General features: G+C 49.0%; 6 protein-coding genes across 7 annotated transcripts; 2 read left to right on the top strand and 4 right to left on the bottom strand.

Annotated features, from left to right (window-relative positions):
• The first annotated feature begins 325 nt into the window (after positions 1-325).
• Positions 326-17415, top strand: LOC117144537 (progestin and adipoQ receptor family member 4). Of its 2 annotated transcripts, XM_033309768.1 has the most exons (8): positions 326-656; positions 964-1771; positions 12736-12951; positions 15182-15285; positions 15344-15481; positions 15566-15574; positions 15709-15849; positions 15920-17415. In XM_033309768.1, the coding sequence occupies exons 2-8, from the start codon at positions 1111-1113 to the stop codon at positions 16010-16012; spliced, it is 1362 nt and encodes a 453-aa protein (XP_033165659.1). In that variant the 5' UTR covers positions 326-656; positions 964-1110; the 3' UTR covers positions 16013-17415. The 2 variants fall into 2 exon arrangements, with proteins under 2 accessions (XP_033165659.1, XP_033165661.1); XM_033309770.1 differs by lacking the exon at positions 15566-15574.
• LOC117144532 (neprilysin-4) lies at positions 2032-4357 on the bottom strand. The gene has a single exon (XM_033309763.1). It carries the CDS (start codon positions 4330-4332, stop codon positions 2209-2211), a length of 2124 nt encoding a protein of 707 aa, XP_033165654.1. The 5' UTR covers positions 4333-4357; the 3' UTR covers positions 2032-2208.
• On the bottom strand, positions 5155-7260 carry LOC117144536 (endothelin-converting enzyme homolog). Its single transcript, XM_033309767.1, has one exon. The coding sequence runs from the start codon at positions 7255-7257 to the stop codon at positions 5155-5157; it is 2103 nt and encodes a 700-aa protein (XP_033165658.1). The 5' UTR covers positions 7258-7260.
• On the top strand, positions 7929-10018 carry LOC117144535 (neprilysin-4). The gene has a single exon (XM_033309766.1). It carries the CDS (start codon positions 7940-7942, stop codon positions 9953-9955), a length of 2016 nt encoding a protein of 671 aa, XP_033165657.1. The 5' UTR covers positions 7929-7939; the 3' UTR covers positions 9956-10018.
• LOC117144533 (neprilysin-1) lies at positions 10217-12367 on the bottom strand. The gene has a single exon (XM_033309764.1). It carries the CDS (start codon positions 12354-12356, stop codon positions 10308-10310), a length of 2049 nt encoding a protein of 682 aa, XP_033165655.1. The 5' UTR covers positions 12357-12367; the 3' UTR covers positions 10217-10307.
• LOC117144534 (neprilysin-1) lies at positions 12974-15087 on the bottom strand. Its single transcript, XM_033309765.1, has one exon. The coding sequence runs from the start codon at positions 15085-15087 to the stop codon at positions 13042-13044; it is 2046 nt and encodes a 681-aa protein (XP_033165656.1). The 3' UTR covers positions 12974-13041.
• Positions 17416-17540: the final 125 nt, after the last annotated feature.

Here is a 17540-nt window from a genome sequence, read left to right as displayed (position 1 = left end):
GGGTCGTCATAGCACAGTGTTAGTAAGAGTAAGCAGTAGTTAAAGTTGCCAGATAATGAAAATACAGGCGGGAAGTATTCAAATTCAAAACTAGCAACGGACGACTGATACAAAAGCGTTACAAAACAAATAAATCAACTTTTTAATTGTTGTAAATTTGCCTTTTTAAAATTAAAGAGTAATTGCGCGAGCACCAGCTGGCTGCCTCATGTTCGGCACTGCGCCTGCGCTGCTTTGGCGCCCAATAAAAATACGGGTTCCGATTCATTCAATTGCATAACAATACGCGAGGAAAAATAACGGTATCGTTATCGTGTGCCCACGCTCAGTCAAATACTGACGTGCCTATCCCAACGGTCGTGTGCGCGGATTCACTTCCCCGAACTCTGCTTCCCGCGTTTTGTCGCTTTGGGAAAGAGTCAATCTAGCTGGGATATACTTCATTTTGTCCGAAAGAAGCCCACGGAAGCCGATGGAATGGCTTGAACATCGATAGACTATATAGTATGCCCCGCCCACGTAACATCTGCAAGCCGAATGGAGAAACCTGCTCATCGTAGCATCGGTCCAGGATTCTAGTCCCCGAAAAAACGTAATCCCTCTACATTTGCGAGTAGGATTCTGTACCAAAAACGTTTGCGCGTTCCATGGCAGAAGTGAGTATTTTTATTGATTTTTTCCCGAGCCCGGGAGCTGATATTTGTGGCCTAATCCGAGACTCGCGTGAGTCGCATGGAATATTCAATTACACACACACACACTGAGGAGTACAAATGGCGCAGGCCTTTTTGGGTCACGAGGCTGCTGTGCGAGTGTGTGTGTGTTGACATTGTCCTGGTCTCGTTTTCATTTTCCTTTTCGCTTTCGCACGTGTTTTTTTGGCCAACACATACGTAACACATCGCATCTTGGCCAGCCGCATATAGACGATCCATAATTCATGACGTTTGCTTTCGCTTTCAGCTGGCCAGCTAGGGAACCGGAAACGGAAACGGCCACGCAACCGGAACCGGAACTGGAACAGTAATTAGAACTGGAAGTGAGCCCGAAACCGTAACCGTTACCGTTACCGCTACCGATTTCGAAAACGATCGAAGGTATTAGCACGGCATGGACACCGCTGCCGCCGCCGCCGCTGCAGTCGCCGTTGACCTGAAACCCGATCAGCAGCTGCTGGGCAGCTCCACAAAGGCCAGGATTGGAGGAGGAAACACTGGATGCGACTGCCTGGGCAGCACCGTGGAGACCATGTCGCTGACTCCGCCACCCACGCCGCCTACACGCGCCACTGATGGCCAAGTGGAAGCGTGTGGAGCTCCAGGCATCCCAAGTGCTCCCGCTGAGACCCTTTCCCTGAACGGAATGAAAGGCAAGGAGGCGACGGAAACAGCAACCGCAATAGCATCCACTGAACCCACTCAGCCGGATATGCCCGCCACATCATCAACGTCTTCCGCCAAAGCTTCCACCACGCCAACGTCTGCCTTGCTGGGATCGGGATCAGCAACAAGTTCGCTAGTCCCTGCAGCGGAGCATCCACCAGCTGCAGCTTCATCGGGGCCTAGTAGCAGTGCCAGCAGCTCCAGCAGCAGCAGCAGCAGTTCCGGATCCGACGAGAATGTGGTCCAGCTGCTGCCCTGGCAGGACATGCCCACGTATCTTCAGTTCAATCCCTACGTACTCCGTGGTTACAGACCACTGCAGACCTTCAAGGGATGCCTCCTCAGCCTGTTCTACTGGCACAACGAGACCATCAACATACTGACACATGGTGAGTTCCGTTTGCCCTCAACCTTCCACCTCCGCCCCTTTCCCACCCACCTGTCACCACTGGCTTAATTATCGATCCGCCGCGTCTAACTGCTCGTAACAATCACGGTCAAAGCCAAGTGGAGGCACGTAAATAGATTAGGTCGGAATTTGTAATGAACCTTGACTGAGGTTGGCTTGGGCATGCATAAGAAAGTGGCCAACTAAAGATAGCATTCACCCCCAGCTGAACATGGATTTTGTTGATAACTTCCATTAGTGTAAGGTACAATTTTTACGTTCTATTTATTTCACAGATTTTAAAATTTGAATTTTTTGACCAAGTCAACAAAATTTCTTCGCGCTTACTCGAAACTATAATTTAAATACCCTCAATATTAGCAAATCTAAATAGGTTTGGTCGATCAAGTTGAGGAATGACATTTCGGGTCAATCTTACTAGTACAGTATGCATTTCTCACTAGGATTCATGGCGGATCCGGCTGGGCAGTTGAACTCCTTCGAGAACTCGTCGAAGTTAGATAAAGATCCAATAACGCGGAACTTTCCTGGCATGTGCTGGTCGGTTGACACCTGAAGTGCCTTCACACTGGGATGTGCATCGTTGCACCAGCTCTGAGCAAAGCTGATGAAGAACAGTTGTTTGGCGGTGTATCGCAGGTTGGGTAGGGTCTCCTTGGTCATATCCTGAGCCCCATTAGGAAGTGTCAGCTGGTTTTCGTACCATTGCCGATAGGCGGTGTAGGCCAGTCGCATTCCGCCGTTGTCCGCAATGTTCTCCGACTGCGCGGTTGACTCCTTCAGCGGAATGCCATCGTAGACATACCTGCCGTACTGCTTGGTGAAGCAGTCCCGTCGTTTCAGGAAGTTGCTGCTGGACTTCTCATCCCACCAATCCTTCGAGTTCCCCTTCTCGTCGAACTTCCGCCCGCTGTCGTCGAATCCGTGGATTAACTCGTGTCCAATTAGGGAGGCCAGGGTTCCGAACATAATCGCATTGGGGTAGACATCGGACCAAATGTAGAAGGGCTGTAGCAGGGCCACCGGAACCTTGATGGTGTTCTCTATCAGGATGTTGGCCGGGGTGTAACTGAGTTGGGAGCCCGCCTCAAACGGTTTGGCCGGCTTGTGGAGCATCTCCCGCATCTGTTTGGCCCCAAGTAGGCTTGTATATCGCACATTCTCCACGTAGTCGTCACTTTGCAGATTGAGTTCGGCAAACTCCTCGGTGAAGTTGTCATCTGAGTAGTTGTTGACCTCCAGCGTCATCGCCTGTAGCTTCGCCATAGCAAGGTTCCGTGTGGGTCGCTCGATCCAATTCAAGGCGGGACTGGAACGGAGTGTCTCGTTAAAGGTAGATTTCAATTGACGCCACATGTTGTCGATTTCTCTCGAGGATTTCTCGTTGTTGTAGCGACGATAGAACATGTTGTCCAGATTCTTGGCAAAGTACTTCTTGGTAAGGTCCACGCATGCCTGCTTCTGCTTCTCCTGCGAATCGGATGGCGTCTCCACAAACTCCCAGATCAGCCGGAAGAATATATAGTTGGCTACAATGCGCTTGGGCGTACGCTTAATGACTTCGACCAAGTTTTGCTGATAACGTTTGTTATATTCGTAAATCTGGTCGGAAATGCGCTCTCCCATGCTCACAAACAGCAATCGGTCGATATCCAAGGTGGGCGAGTACCTTCTCTGGATTTCGTCCACTGTGAGTAACTGGGTCAATTCACCCAGATCTAGTCCTTCGCTATCGTCCACTAGTCCTTGAGCCAAATCCACCTCAAAGTCAATCAGTTCCTTGGCCGTTTTTTTGGCCAAATCCATTTGCACGCCCAGGGAACGCTGCAAGATGCGCTGGATATTATTACGATATTTCTGACGATATACTGCTGTTGCATCATCGACGTACATGGAACGCGCCTCCAGCGGGAAGTCCTGCTGACCCAGGTATATTCGGTTCCGAGTATTGCTGGCCAAGTCCTTATTCACCTCAATGCCGATAACAGGAGTTATTCCGTATCGGTAGGCCATGCGAGCAGTAGTATTCAGCCAGTCGAAGTCGTCCTCCTGCCAGGAGGATCCTTCGAGCAGCGGCATCGTTCCAAATTCAGCAATTAGCCGCTTCAGCTTTTCGCTGTACGTCGAGTTGAGCTCCTTGATCCGGAGGCAGGACTCGTAGAAATGCTTCACCTTAATGTCTTCCGGAGTGTCGTAGGTATCGTGGGGTGTGTTGAGCATCTTCAGGATCTTTCGGTTAAGTCCTTTGGTCAGAGTCTCGAATACTCCAGTGGTGACCACTTGCATGCTCAAAGCCGAGTTGATGCGCTTATAATTGCCACAGGAGAATGCGTAGAAATCGTTGCATGGATCCGCCTTCTGGTCCATAAAGCTCTCGATCTCAGCCGTCTTCGCCTGACGCAGTAGTTCCTTCATGTAGGGCGTGTCCTGTTTGAGATCTTCCTCGCTGGTAGGAGCAGCCGCGACCATCGCACTTAGGACGTGGCCAGCAATGCAAATACAGAGCAACTGCATCGCGTTGTGCTTCGTTTTAATTCCCATGATCGACTGTCGTGCCTCAGTTGATCTGATGAGTTCATCGCCATCCCCATTAAAGCCAAGCCGCTCCTCGGATCTCGGTAAACAAAAGGCGACCCTGGGGTTATCGGGTGCTCTCTGACACAGTGCTCAGCTCAAACACTGAGTTCCTATTGCTCACTGCTGATTGCAAACAGCTTGCTAATTTTTATCAAATCATTTTTTTCTCGGAAGCATTATCATTCACTATAGCTGTTACATTACAGCTGAACTTAACTTGTCTACAAACTTTTTCTGTAGATATGCTTTAGTTGTATAATACTAGCGAAAACCTTTCATTTTATAAAATTAGATTCGGATCTGTTATACTTTTCCTTATTGGCTGAATTTTTACTCAGAAAGAAGTCAATGATTTTTTAATATAACCTTCATTAAGCTGTTAAAGTAAATGTGCTTTTAGCAAAGACTCTTTATATTGTTCTACTCACGTGAATGATAGAATTGATGTCAAGGTAGTTGATTACTCTGCCATGACGTCCAGTTGATGTGTGCCTATTGTAAACCTCAAACAATATAAGCCCCAGCCGGCACGTTTCCGAATTGTGACGAAAGCAGAATCTCCACATTTCGCTAAAAACATTGTAAATAGGCATATTTAAATTTTATTTGTTCAACATCACTTTATGAATTAAGGTTGAGGTATAGGATAAGAAAATATGGGATTAGGTCGGATATTAACCATTACTAAAGTGCTCATCCCTTCCAAAACTTAGAAATCACAAAGTAAATAGTTAACAACGAATAAAATTGAAAAGTTGAGCTGCTTAGTTTTTACTATTATATACTCTAGTAAAGTATGCATTTATCGATGGGATTCATGGCTGTTCCGGCGTGACAGTTGAACTCCTTTGAAAACTCCTCGAAGTTAGATAAAGTTCCAATAACGCGGAACTTTCCTGGCATGTGCTTGTCCGTTGATACCTGAAAGGCCTTCACCTTGGGATCTACATCGTTGCACCAGCTCTGAGCAAAGCTGATGAAGAACAGTTGTTTGGCGGTGTATCGCATATTGGGCAGGGTCTCCTTGGTCATTTCCTGAGCCCCATTAGGAAGTGTCAGCTGGTTTTCGTACCATTGCCGGTAGGCGGTGTAGGCCAGTCGCATTCCGCCGTTGTCCGCAATGTTCTCCGACTGCACGGTTGACTCCTTCAGTTGAATGCCATCGTAGACATACCTGCCGTACTGCTTGGTGAAGCATTCCCTCCGTTTCAGGAAGTTGCTGCTGGACTTCTCATCCCACCAATCCTTCGAGTTCCCCTTCTCGTCGAACTTCCGCCCGCTGTCGTCGAATCCGTGGATCAGCTCGTGTCCAATTAGGTAGGCTAGGGTTCCGAACATAATCGCATTGGGGTAGACATCGGACCAAATGTAGAAGGGTTGTAGGAGGGAAACAGGAACCTTGATAGTGTTCTCCACCAGGACGTTGATTGGCGTATAGCTCATAAGTTCGCCCGCTTCCAGTGGTTTAGCCGGCTGGTGAAACAATTGGCGCATTTGTTTTGCTTGCATCATCTGAACCTGTCGCAAATTCTCCACGCAGTCCGTGCTTTGCAAATTAAGGTCCGCAAAGTCCTTGGTAAAGTTCTCCTTAGCGTAGTTGTTGACCTGCAGGGTCATAGCCTCCAGCTTAGCGATGGCAAGACTTCTAGTGGATGGCTCGATCCAATCTAGAGCCGGACTGGATAACAAGGTCTCCTTAAAGGCGGACTTCAATTGATGCCACATGTTGTCGATTTCTCTGGAGGATTTCTCGTTTTTGTAGCGGCGGTAGATCATGTTGTCCAGATTCTTGGCGAAGTACGTCTTGGTGAAGTCCACACAGGCCTCTGTCGGCTTTTCCTCCAGTCCACTTGGTTTTTTTATAAACTCCCAGATCAGGCGAATGAATAAATAGTTGGCTACAGTGCTCTTGGGCGTACGCTCGATCACCTCGACCAAATTTTGCTGATAACGCTTGTTGAATTCGTAGATCTTGTCGGAAATCTTCTCTCCCATGCTCACGAATATTAATTGGTCTGTGTCCATGGTGGGGGCATATCTCTCACGCAATTCAGCGACAGTCAGAAGTTCCACCAGGTCCCTTAGGTCCAGGTGCTCGTTGTTGTCCACCAGTCCATGGGCCAAGTCCACCTCGAAGTCAATCATTTCCTTGGCCGCTTTTCTTGCCAATTCGACCTCAACACCTAAGTATCGCTTCAAAATGAGCTCCACATTACTCTGATAATTTTGGCGGTAGATGGCCGTTTCGTTGTCCATATACATGGACCGTGTCTTCAGTGGGAACTCCTGCTGGCCTATGTAGATAATGTTTTTTTGGTTATTGGCGAAGTCCGTGGCGACTCCAACGCCTATAATGGACGTTATTCCGTATCGGTGGGCCATGCGAGCAGTAGTATTCAGCCAGTCGAAGTCGTCCTCCTGCCAGGAGGATCCTTCGAGCAGCGGCATCGTTCCAAATTCAGCAATGAGCCCCTTAAGCTTTTCGCTGTACGTCGAGTTGAGCTCCTTGATCCGGAGACAGGACTCGTAGAAATGCTTCACCTGAATGTCCTCCGGAGTGTCGTAGGTATCGTTGGGTGTGTTGAGCATCTTTACGATCTTTCGGTTGAATCCATTGGTCAAAGTCTCGAATACTCCAGTACTCATTACCCGCATAGTCAAAGCCGAGTTGATGCGCTTGTAGTTGCCACAGGAGAAAGAGTAGAAATCCTTGCAAGGATCCGACTTCTGGTCCATAAAGCTCTCGATCTCAGCAGCTTTGGCTTGACGCAGTATTTCCTTCATGTAGGGCGTGTCCTGGTTGAGCACATCCTCGCTTGTGGGGGCCGCTATAACCAGGGCACTGACAACGTGACCAACAATCCAAATGCAGAGCAATTTCATCGCCATGTTTCTCTTTTAAAATGAAATATTTGAATAAACCAAGTAGTTAATAAGCTGCCGAAAAAGGAATGGAGCGCTTAGGCTTATCGCTTTCTTTCTTATTATAACTTAGAGGTGGTAACCAAATCTTCGGTTCTTAGCATACATTTAAAAATGAGAATACCTCGTCGAAGTTCATGCCAAAACGGGAAACCCGTTTAAATGCAATGCACTCTTCTATAGTATATAATCGTAATGCTATCGACTGTAATAATATGCAAACCAAAGCAATTAACGGCCAATACTAGTTACTGACGTCATTAAGTGCCCATAGCATTCCACCCAATTATTACACTATAACGTGAGCTGTATTCCAATCACGCACTCCCCTCTAACTTGGGACAGAAACAAGGGACCCACGACCAAGCGGGTGATAAGGAAGAGCTGGGGCAGCGCTTCCACCCCGTGCTGCACTGAAAGAAACTTCAAGCCCATACATACAATAATATGTGGCATATAAACCAATAGGCAATATTTCTCAACCGGAAAATATATTCCAAATATCATATAATGGAATGGAATAATGCATATATCAGGACTGCGTTCAGATTTCTCTCAGTGCAGCTTAATCTCAATCTCAGTCGCAGAGAGTGGGTGCGGAAGTGCGTCTTGTCGAGCTGCCCGTTCAGTCGCTCTCGGAGTGTTCGCCATGGAGAACTTTCGTATCGCACATGCCCTGCTCCAGCTACTGCTGCTCCATCTGGTGGGAAGTGGTCGAGGTCACCTGCTAACTGGTCAGCCGGCCATTGACCTGCGCATCCAGGCGCGGGAGCAGCTGATCTCGCAGTCCAATGACAGCGCCTATGTCCAGCGACTGATGCGTCTGTCCAAGTCAGCCGAGATGCGGAGCTATATGGAGCAGGACGCGGATGCCTGCGACAACTTCTACGACTACAGCTGCGGAAATTGGCCCCAGATCAATCCGGCCAACGATGCCTATCCCCGGGAGACAAACTTCGTGCAGCTGCTGCTCAAGGCCTATAGCCACAAGCAGCAGCGACTGATGGAGCAGCCGGCGAACGAGGAAACGGATGAGGTGGCCGTGCTCCGACTGAAGGAGTTCTATGCCAGTTGCCTGCTCTTCCGACAGGCGGCGGAGGATCTCTACAGACGTCAGTTGCAGGAAATTGTGGCTGAATTCGGACGCATGCCCGTCCTAAGTCTCCCGGGTCAGGAGTGGCCAGCCGAGGAGTTTGATTGGCTGGACACGGTGGCGCGAATAAAGCGGCAGTACGGCTTTGACATCCTTTTGCTCTTTCAGCAGTCGGCGGATCACATATACGTGGGACAGCCAAAGCAGGTTCGTCCGGAGGCCAACAGAAAGGGCGTGGCAGAAGACATAGCCAATCACCTCGAACGTCACTTAGGTGTGGATCCCAAAGTGGCCGTAACAACGGCAAGGGAAATCACAGAGTTTGAGCAAAAGATTGCCGCCATTATGGTGGATCGCCGAGTTGGAGTGATGTCCAAATTGTACACTCCAAGTGATGCGGACTACGTTGATGTCGCTAATCTCACCCAGTACGTGGAAACTGTCCTTGACCGGGAGTTGGAAGCCAACGAGTCCCTATACCAGCATGTGCCTGGTTATCTAATGAAATTAGATGAGCTGGTGACAGTGACACCACCTCACGTACTGGCTAACTACGTCTTTAATGAGCTTTTAAAGCACTTCTACTACGAGCGAGCGGAATCCGTTGTGGAGCAGTGCGTCAGCCGGGTTAGGGATCTCTTTGCCGAGCTCCTTGACCACATGTTGTTCAAGCAGTATGGAGATGAAGGTACCCATAAAGAAATAGATATAGTCTGGCAGCAGTTACAGCGCAGCTTTAGAGGTCTGTTACAAAACTCTTCAGCGAATTGGTTGGTTCCGGAGACGAGGGAACAACTAATAGAGCAGCTGAATACAACCAGTCTGGTGATCAATGGATATGCCGAAGTCAATTTCACGCAGCGATATGAGAAACTGCACCTGAAACCTAGGGATTATCTTCACAATCTGAGGACCATACTTAACCATCAGAGTTTGAGGGTCAAGGTGAAGGCTCAGACATCGGTCACCTATGATCCTGTGGGAAAGAGAGTCCTGCTACCAGTTGCTCTGCTCCAACCCAACTTCCTGTGGTCCCGCTACTATCCAAAAGCAGTGTGGTATGGCAGTCTGGGCACCTTGCTGGCTCAGCAGTTGGCACACAGCCTGGAAGATGCATCCAAGTGGGATGCCAAGTCCTTTGCTGAGTACTCCAAAAGGAAGTCCTGCTTCAAGGAGCAGTACGGAAGACTGCGGCTCAATGGTCAGTACTTGCCGGAGAGCGATCTGCAGGCGGAGAACATAGCCGACAATCTGGCTATTCAGGTGGCCTACCACGCCTACCGAAGGCTTCTGGCCGAGCTGGACCCATCCTTCTTGGGCTCCGAGTCCTTGCCACAACTCAACCTTGGCTCCCGAAGACTGTTCTTCCTCAGCTTTGCCCAGTTGTGGTGCAATGATGCCAATGAACAGTTCCGGGACAAGCAATCCCTGTTTCTGGGCACTCCCAATGCCCTCCGCGTGCTGGGAGCACTATCGAACTTTAGAGCCTTTGGACGGGACTTCAACTGCGGGAGCGCTAGCAGAATGACCTCTCCCCAGAAGTGTCAGCTCTTCTCCGTAAACCTGGATTAGTTAGGACATAATTTAAAGTACTGTGAACTAAATTCTACCCATAATAAAAACTAACACCGAAAAGTTGGGTCATTGAATGGTTAGTTCTCGACAATTTAAAACACACATATTGTCAACAGCAATTATCAGAGCGTCTATATAGCCATGACCGTCTATATGATTCTACGCACTCTTATTGATAAAGCTACTTTGTTTACATTTCTAGACACATTCAGCATTAATTATATATATGCCAGAACTACATTTTTGCCAATTCAAAGATGCTATTATATTTGTTTGTTTATTTTTACCAAGTTACCAAGCTTACCAAGTTAAACAACATTAAAGCAAACTTAGTTAAATAACAAATGAATCAATAGATGGCGCACTTGTACTCCGGATCCATGGGCGCCGATTGCGAGCAGTTGAAGACCCAGGGGAACTCCTGGAAATTGGACAGTGGTCCAATCACCCGGTACTTGCTGGGTGCATGCCTGTCCGATTGACTCACCCAGGGCTGGAACAGAAACTGGACGTCGTCACACAACAATTGTGCGTATCCCAAGAAGAAAAGCTGGCGACTGTTGAAGGGCAGACCCTCCATGGTTTCTCGCTGAAGCACCTCCTCGGATTGCTGACCCAGCCACAACTCGTAGGCGGCGTAGGCCAACTTAAGGCCTCCACTATCCGCTATGTTCTCCGACTGATCCTTGCTCTCCGGCAGCTTTTTTCCACCGTATTGGTACTCGTGATACTGGGCCTGGAAGCACTTGCGCCGTTCCTCAAACTCGTAGCGGGATTTCAAGTCCCACCAGGGCGCCAGGTTACCAGACGCATCGTACTGCCTTCCATCGTCGTCGAAGCCGTGTAGCATCTCGTGGGCGAGGAGGTAGCCCAGAGTGGCGTACTTCAATGCCTCCGGATACTGGTCACCCCAGAAATATCGTGGCTGCAGCAGGGCCACCGGGATCGTGATGTTGTTCTCCTGAATGTTGTAGGCGGGAGTAAACCCGAGTAGCTCTGTGGCATCTACGGAGTCTGCCGGCTGATTAATCCTTGCCACAAATCTGATGCCCTTGGCAATGAGCAGCTGCTGAACATTTGGAACGTAATTGAGGCGATCGATGGACACCTCTCCATACACATTCTCAAAGTTCTCCTCGTCGTAGGAGTTGATGTTCAGCTGCATACGTTCTAGCTTTTCGATGGCCAACGTCCTGGTGGCATTGGATATCCAGTCCAGTTTGTCTCCCAACAGCCGATGCCTGAAGATTCCTTTGATCTGATCCCAGATCTTGTGAACTTCCGACTCCACGTCCGGGTTGCGATATCGCTTGTAAACTGCGTGCTCGGCGAGCTTTCCGAAGTACTTCTTAGTCGATTCGGTGCACCATTTAACCATGTCCTTGGGCTGGGCGTCCACCAGGAAGTCCTCGAGCAGCTTCCACAGAACGTAGTTTGCCTGTGTGGCCAGCGGTGTGCTCCGCATGGTCAGAAGTGCTTTGTCCAGGTACTCCTCATCATAGATGTACAACGACTTTGGTATGTTTTCCTCGCCGAGGATCAGGGCCAGGAATTCGGTGAAATTTAGATGGTCGCTGTACTTCTCTTGAAGATCGGCTACCGTATAGAGGGAGAGTGATTCCTGCAGAGTCGCTGCACCAGAGCCACCGGACGAGAAAGTTCTCTCCAACTCAGTGAGCTGCTCGGCCGTGTGTTTTGCAACGCTGGGACTCAGACCGAAGTATTGCTGCAGATCCATGGATGTGCGTACCTCCTCTATTAGATTCGTTAAGCGTGTGTTAATCGTCTTAAAATCTGGCTGACTTATGTATACGCGGTTCACCGATGTGTTCCGGATATCGTGCATGATCTCCAGGCCCAGGATGATCTGTTTTCCGTATTTGTGCTGTATCTGGGCCACTGTTCGCCACCAACTGAAGTCGGAGGAGTTCCACTGGGCCCCAACCATGGCCGGGAGTGCTCCGTACTCCCCGATGACGTTCTCCAGGGCCAACTTGTAGTGCACATCATCGCGGTGCACCAGATTGCAGGACATGTAGAAACGCTGCATCTTCTTTTCCAGCTCGGATTGCAGGTCATTGGCGCGCAGCAGCCGCTGGAGGCGTCGATCGAATCCCTTGGATATTAATTGAAAGTTGTCGGTCATAACGTCGCCCAATAGCTGGGCGGGATTGTGGCGATGCCAGTTTCCACAGGCATGGGTGTAGAAGTCGTCGCAGGGCGAGACCTCTGGCTTCATCATTGTCTTCATTTCGGCCACTTTCGCTTGCACGATGATTTTCTTCGCGTAATCCGAAGTCAAGTCGTCGGCAAAGGGATCACCCGCATCCGATGGCTTGGCCATAGCTGGAACTATGGCCACCAAAAGGCAGAGCCACAACAGCCGACTCGTCATCATCACGCGCCTAATTAAACTCAACTAATTTTCAATTGCTCCCGATCGGTGGCGGCCACCTTATCAGCGGGATTTGTTTATACAATGTCCAGGGTGCGCTGGGGTAGGTCAACATGTTATCTCCCAGCTCTTATACAATCTCAACTGCACTCTTATATAATTCGCGCTCCAAACAAATTCGCTTCGTACTAGTCAGGCTTATGTTGGAGTACTGACCAATCTGAAATAATCTATCTAAATATTACGCTCTACTACCTCCGACTATGCGCATTGTATGTAAATATAAATAGGTGACATCATATCTATCTTATAGTTGGATAGGCACCAAGCCCATACATTTTATGGTTCTAAAAGTTCACCTTCGTTAATCTTACCATTTTAGCCATACCCATCTTCTACATCCTGGCCATCGTGCCCGGACTGATGCCCTGGGACAGTGGCTACAAGTTCCTGTCCTTCTGCCACGTCTTCGGATCGGTGGCTCCCTGGTGCGGCAGCTTCGTCTACCACCTGTTCATGAACATCGAGAAGGGCGAGAATGTGTACTACACGCTGCTCAAGTTGGACATGGTCGGGATCTGGGTGAGCCAAAGCTTTGGTGAGTACGAACGCGATGATAATGCTTGGGAAGCGGAACTATTTTATTCAGTACATATACAAGCGCGTAATCAGCTAGACAGGGGAAATCTCAATACATCAGGCACTTGTTTGGGGGATTCATCTTGGTCGAGTTGCTGCACTGGAATGCCTCGGCGAAGGCTGGGCTGTTGATCATCATGGCGAATACCCTGGCCTCATACGGCGGATGGAAATTATTTCGCCCGAAGTTCGCTCGTCTTTCTGGATAGATATCCGAGCACATGAACTGAGCTGCGCTGAGGAAGAAAAGCTGATCCGGCGACTGCGTCATGTGTGGCAGGGATTCCGTTTCCTCCATCTCTACGTGATCCAACCATTTCCAGTACGCCGACTGCGCAATGCGAATACCCACATTATCCGCTATACTCTCAGCTTGCGACTTCAATCTTCGCAATCGCAAGTTGCCGTACCGCATCCCACTAAACTGGTCCGCCAGGCAATTTTTGACCAGCTCAAACCCCAGCTTGCTCTGGCTGCTCCAGTTGTCGTTGAGGTTTCCCCTGCTGTCGTAGAGCCGATTCAGATCATCGAAACCGTGGGCCATCTCGTGAGCCAGGGTGAAACCTAAAGTGCCGTACTTAAGGGCAGCCGGATAAACTTCGTCCCAGAGATAGCGGTGCTGCATATAGCTGACCGGTAGCACCACCAGATTTGTTTCCGTCTCGTAGATAGGAGTATCGGTTACACCATGGTAGTAGTATACGCTTCTGGACTCCCGCAAAAGATCTGTTCGGAGAATTCTGGCCTTTACCTCCAGCAGGCGTTGGATATTGCCGTAATAATCGGCGGAGCTGACTACCAGATCACCGTACTGCTCCTCGAAGTTGACCGCCTGACCGCCGGCTATCTCGAAGGACATACCATTGAGTTTTTCTAGTAACTCCTCACGCGTCTGCTTCTCCAGCCATTCGATGTCCGGGGAACTGAGCATTTCCTGGAAGGAGGACTTCAGCTCCACCCACAGACTCCTCATCTCGTTGGCTATGTAGGGATTTTGCTGCTCTAATGAGTGGTACACCATATGGTCCACCACATCGGGAAATAGCTCGGTGATCCGCTCGTGACAGATTACTTTCTGTTGATCCTCATTCGCCGTGATCTCAAAGTCGGTCAACAGACTGGACAGCATATAGTTGGCCACCACATGGTTGGGGGTGCTCAGCAGGATCTTCTTCACCTGGAAAAGGTAGCTAGGCACTGATTCGAAAACCGGAAGATTGTATTCGGTACCCAACCAGGAGGTCACAAAGCGAGTCACGTTAAGAATCGGTCCGTAAGCATCGCTCATGTTGGACAGCATGGTCAGATGGCGCATCAGTCGCGGATCACGATTCATTCTGTGGTCAAAAGCACTGCGCGATAGTTCCGATTCCAGTTCTATTATCTCCTCAGCAGTCTTTCCAGCTAGCTCCTCCGACAGACCCAGGAGGTTCCGCAGACGCATCTTCAGCGCATACTTCTTCCACAGACTGGCAAACTCATCGCTCTCAGCGAGATCGAGCCTTTGGCCCAACTGAAGGCGTTTAATCTGGGAGTTTAAGTGATCCGGAACCACATAGACGCCCAGTAGAGTCAACTTTCCGTAGCGGCGGAGCAACTGAGCCATCATCTCAATGGCGTCGAAGCCGACGTAGTCCCAGGACTTTCCCTCCACCGCCGGCATTCCGCCAAACTCCCTTAGAACACTGAGCAGATGGGATCGCTGTTTCGTCCTCAAGGCCGCTGTGTCCAGGCAGGACTCGTAGAAATACTTCACGCGCACCTCCATCGGCCGATCTGTACTTATCCGGGGCTCGTTGAGCACCTGCCTCACCCGACGCAGATAGTTGGCAAACATAAGCTGCCGGATATTGGTGTCTTTCTGCGATGTTGCCGCATTTATTGTCGCATAATTTCCACAAGCATAGCCATAGAAATCGTCGCAGGGACTCACAGAAGTGTCCATAAAGGAGCGCATCTCCGCCGACTTGGCGATGCGCATGATCTGCTGACCCAGGGGCGTCGTTAGCTCCTTGAAGACTCCACCCTGGATGGCCGATGAACCGACGGCCAAGGCGACAAAGATTAGGCAGGCGGAAGCTGGGAGGCGTTCCATCGCGATCGAGCTTTGTTTTTCGACTGGACCGCCTTATCGGCGGGCAGACTGTGTGTGCTAACAATCTCTTCCGCTCTCCGGTTTCTATTTCCAGGTGCCCTGCCCCTGGTCACAGCCACCACTCTGTGCTTCCCCCCCGTGCTCAAGTGGCTCATCATTGTTTCCTACTGCGTGCTCTCGCTGTGGGGCCTCTACAAGGTGAGTGTCACAGGCAGTTGATGCGAATCCTCTCTAATCGATCCGTAATCCACGACAGGCTCTAACTGCCAGCTCACCCTGGCAGCGTCGCTTGTGCTTCGCCCTGCCCTTCGCCATGCGCTCGATCCTGACCTTCCTGCGCATCCGTGGAATGGTGGGCGGCAGTCACATGGCCCTTTCCCATGTCTACCTGCAGGTGCGTATGTCCCGGCTTTCCAATTGACTAACTGCTATTTTCTATAACTGTACGTTTTTGGCTGGCCTCTCTCGGTGCGCATAGGTTGAAGTTGTAAGTCACATTTTCATACATATGTACATTCGAGTAAATGGACAGAGCCGCTTAGCACTTTTCCTAGCGGACACAAAACACCAATCCGCTTTCGAATACCGCTCGCTAATTTGCCCATTAACCCTCTGTTCCAGGACGGCGTCTCCATACTGGGCGGTGCCATCGGAGCGATGCGAATCCCGGAGAAGTGGTTCCCCGGAGTGGTGGACTACTATCTGAACTCCCACAACATAATGCACGTGCTGGTCGTCGTGGCAGTTTACTCCATGCACAAGGTGGGTTAGATACTCCGGGGATGAAGGCTCCTGGTATTCATGTTTATATATATTATATCATATTACTTAGGCTACCATCAAGGACTTCGAGTGGATGTCGACGCAGACTTGCCACACCGCCGCCAACGCCACGGAGCAGGCTCTAGGTCACGTGGAGCTATGACCCGCTTATTGGCTGCTGCCGCTGGTGCTGCTGCCCTTGCCGTGGATAATCCTGGCCAGGCGGCGGGCCCGGACGCACTTGATCCGCGCCCTGATCGCGCCCATCGCCTGGCGGAGGCGGCGAGCCCAAGTCCCCGCATGAGACCAGACGGAGATCCATCGATGCAGTGGGGCAAGGACGAACGCTACTTGAATATACCGTGTATAAGAGAGCGAAGATGATGTAGTAACAATATACATATGTATATCTAGGTGTAGGTATAGGCCATACATATATGAACTGTATGTGTGTATTTACATATAGTACTTACTTCGACTGTGGTATTAAGCATTAAGGTTATATTATTACTGGGACAAGACGAGACGAAGGACAGGATGGCCGGATGAGAGGATGAAAGGATGGCAGGATAGTTCGGAACCAAGTCTTCGGATTTTCACGCTAGTCTCTTGGGTATTCAGTTGCAATACGGCTGCGCAATGGATAGCGAGTAATTGATAATGATACATGAATAATAATTAATGAATAATTGTAACGATGATTTGAATGATGTTGATACACATGTACCTCATTGTGCTTACGACAACACATCTTATTTTCAAATACTCGTACGTACAACTTTGTACCTCGTCGAAAAATCTACAATAAGAACACCTATAAGCTAATCTCTTCCTAGTTGAACTTTTTAGATATGCAATTTGTTAATTTTGGCAAGCTAGCGAGCTAGTGGTAGTGTAAGCCTAGTTAAAGCTCCAATCTGTGCATAGTTGTGAACAAAACTCAACCGCTCATTTCTTGCTGATGAGTGCCAGTAGTTAGAAACCCAAATTCAAGTTGGACAAGTGTGAAAACCAATACAGTCAGTCTCCTGGCAAATCGCTACTGCAACGAATCGCGTACATGAAAGCGTAGTAGTAGGAATTCGAAATGGAATGGGTTTATATCATTTACGTCAATTGAGTGCGCAATATTAACCTCAAGTATTTATTGAGCTCCCCGAGTATTGAATATTATTAGAAACCGCAATATTTATTATGAGTACGTATACCCTAGGAGCTAAGCATTAGGGCGGGTATACATCCAACTTAACTATATACGATAGCAACCTTTCGAGCGTCGGTCTATTTTAATCCTAGCAATGCGAACAATTATGAGTAATGCGTTTTAGTAGTGTCAATAATTTACACCACCCACTCGAAGAAAGGCGAAAAAGAGAGCAAATCTAACAAGAGAAACGTAAGCTAACAAACGAATTCAAACAAACAAAGCAATAATTATAGGCAGACTCAATGCTTTAAGTTTAAAGTTGCTGCTAAACATAAGTGACAATTATACGAATAATGTAAAATGATTTTCTGAGAGGTTAATAAACATTAAAAGTGTATTTAATGAGCAAATGAAAAGTACTCGTAACGTTTTTTAATTTGAATATGTAAGTGCCCTTGGAAATATCACCGCCAGGTGGCGTGCCTTTTGCCTTTCCGTCAGGTGGCCAAGTTGGCAGCTCTGGCTAAATTAAAACCCACGTTTT

The sequence above is a fragment of the Drosophila mauritiana genome, chromosome 3R (genome assembly GCF_004382145.1).
Source record: "Drosophila mauritiana strain mau12 chromosome 3R, ASM438214v1, whole genome shotgun sequence".
In the NCBI taxonomy this organism is placed as follows: Eukaryota; Metazoa; Arthropoda; class Insecta; order Diptera; family Drosophilidae; genus Drosophila; species Drosophila mauritiana.
This window is presented reverse-complemented; position numbering and strand designations above follow the sequence as displayed.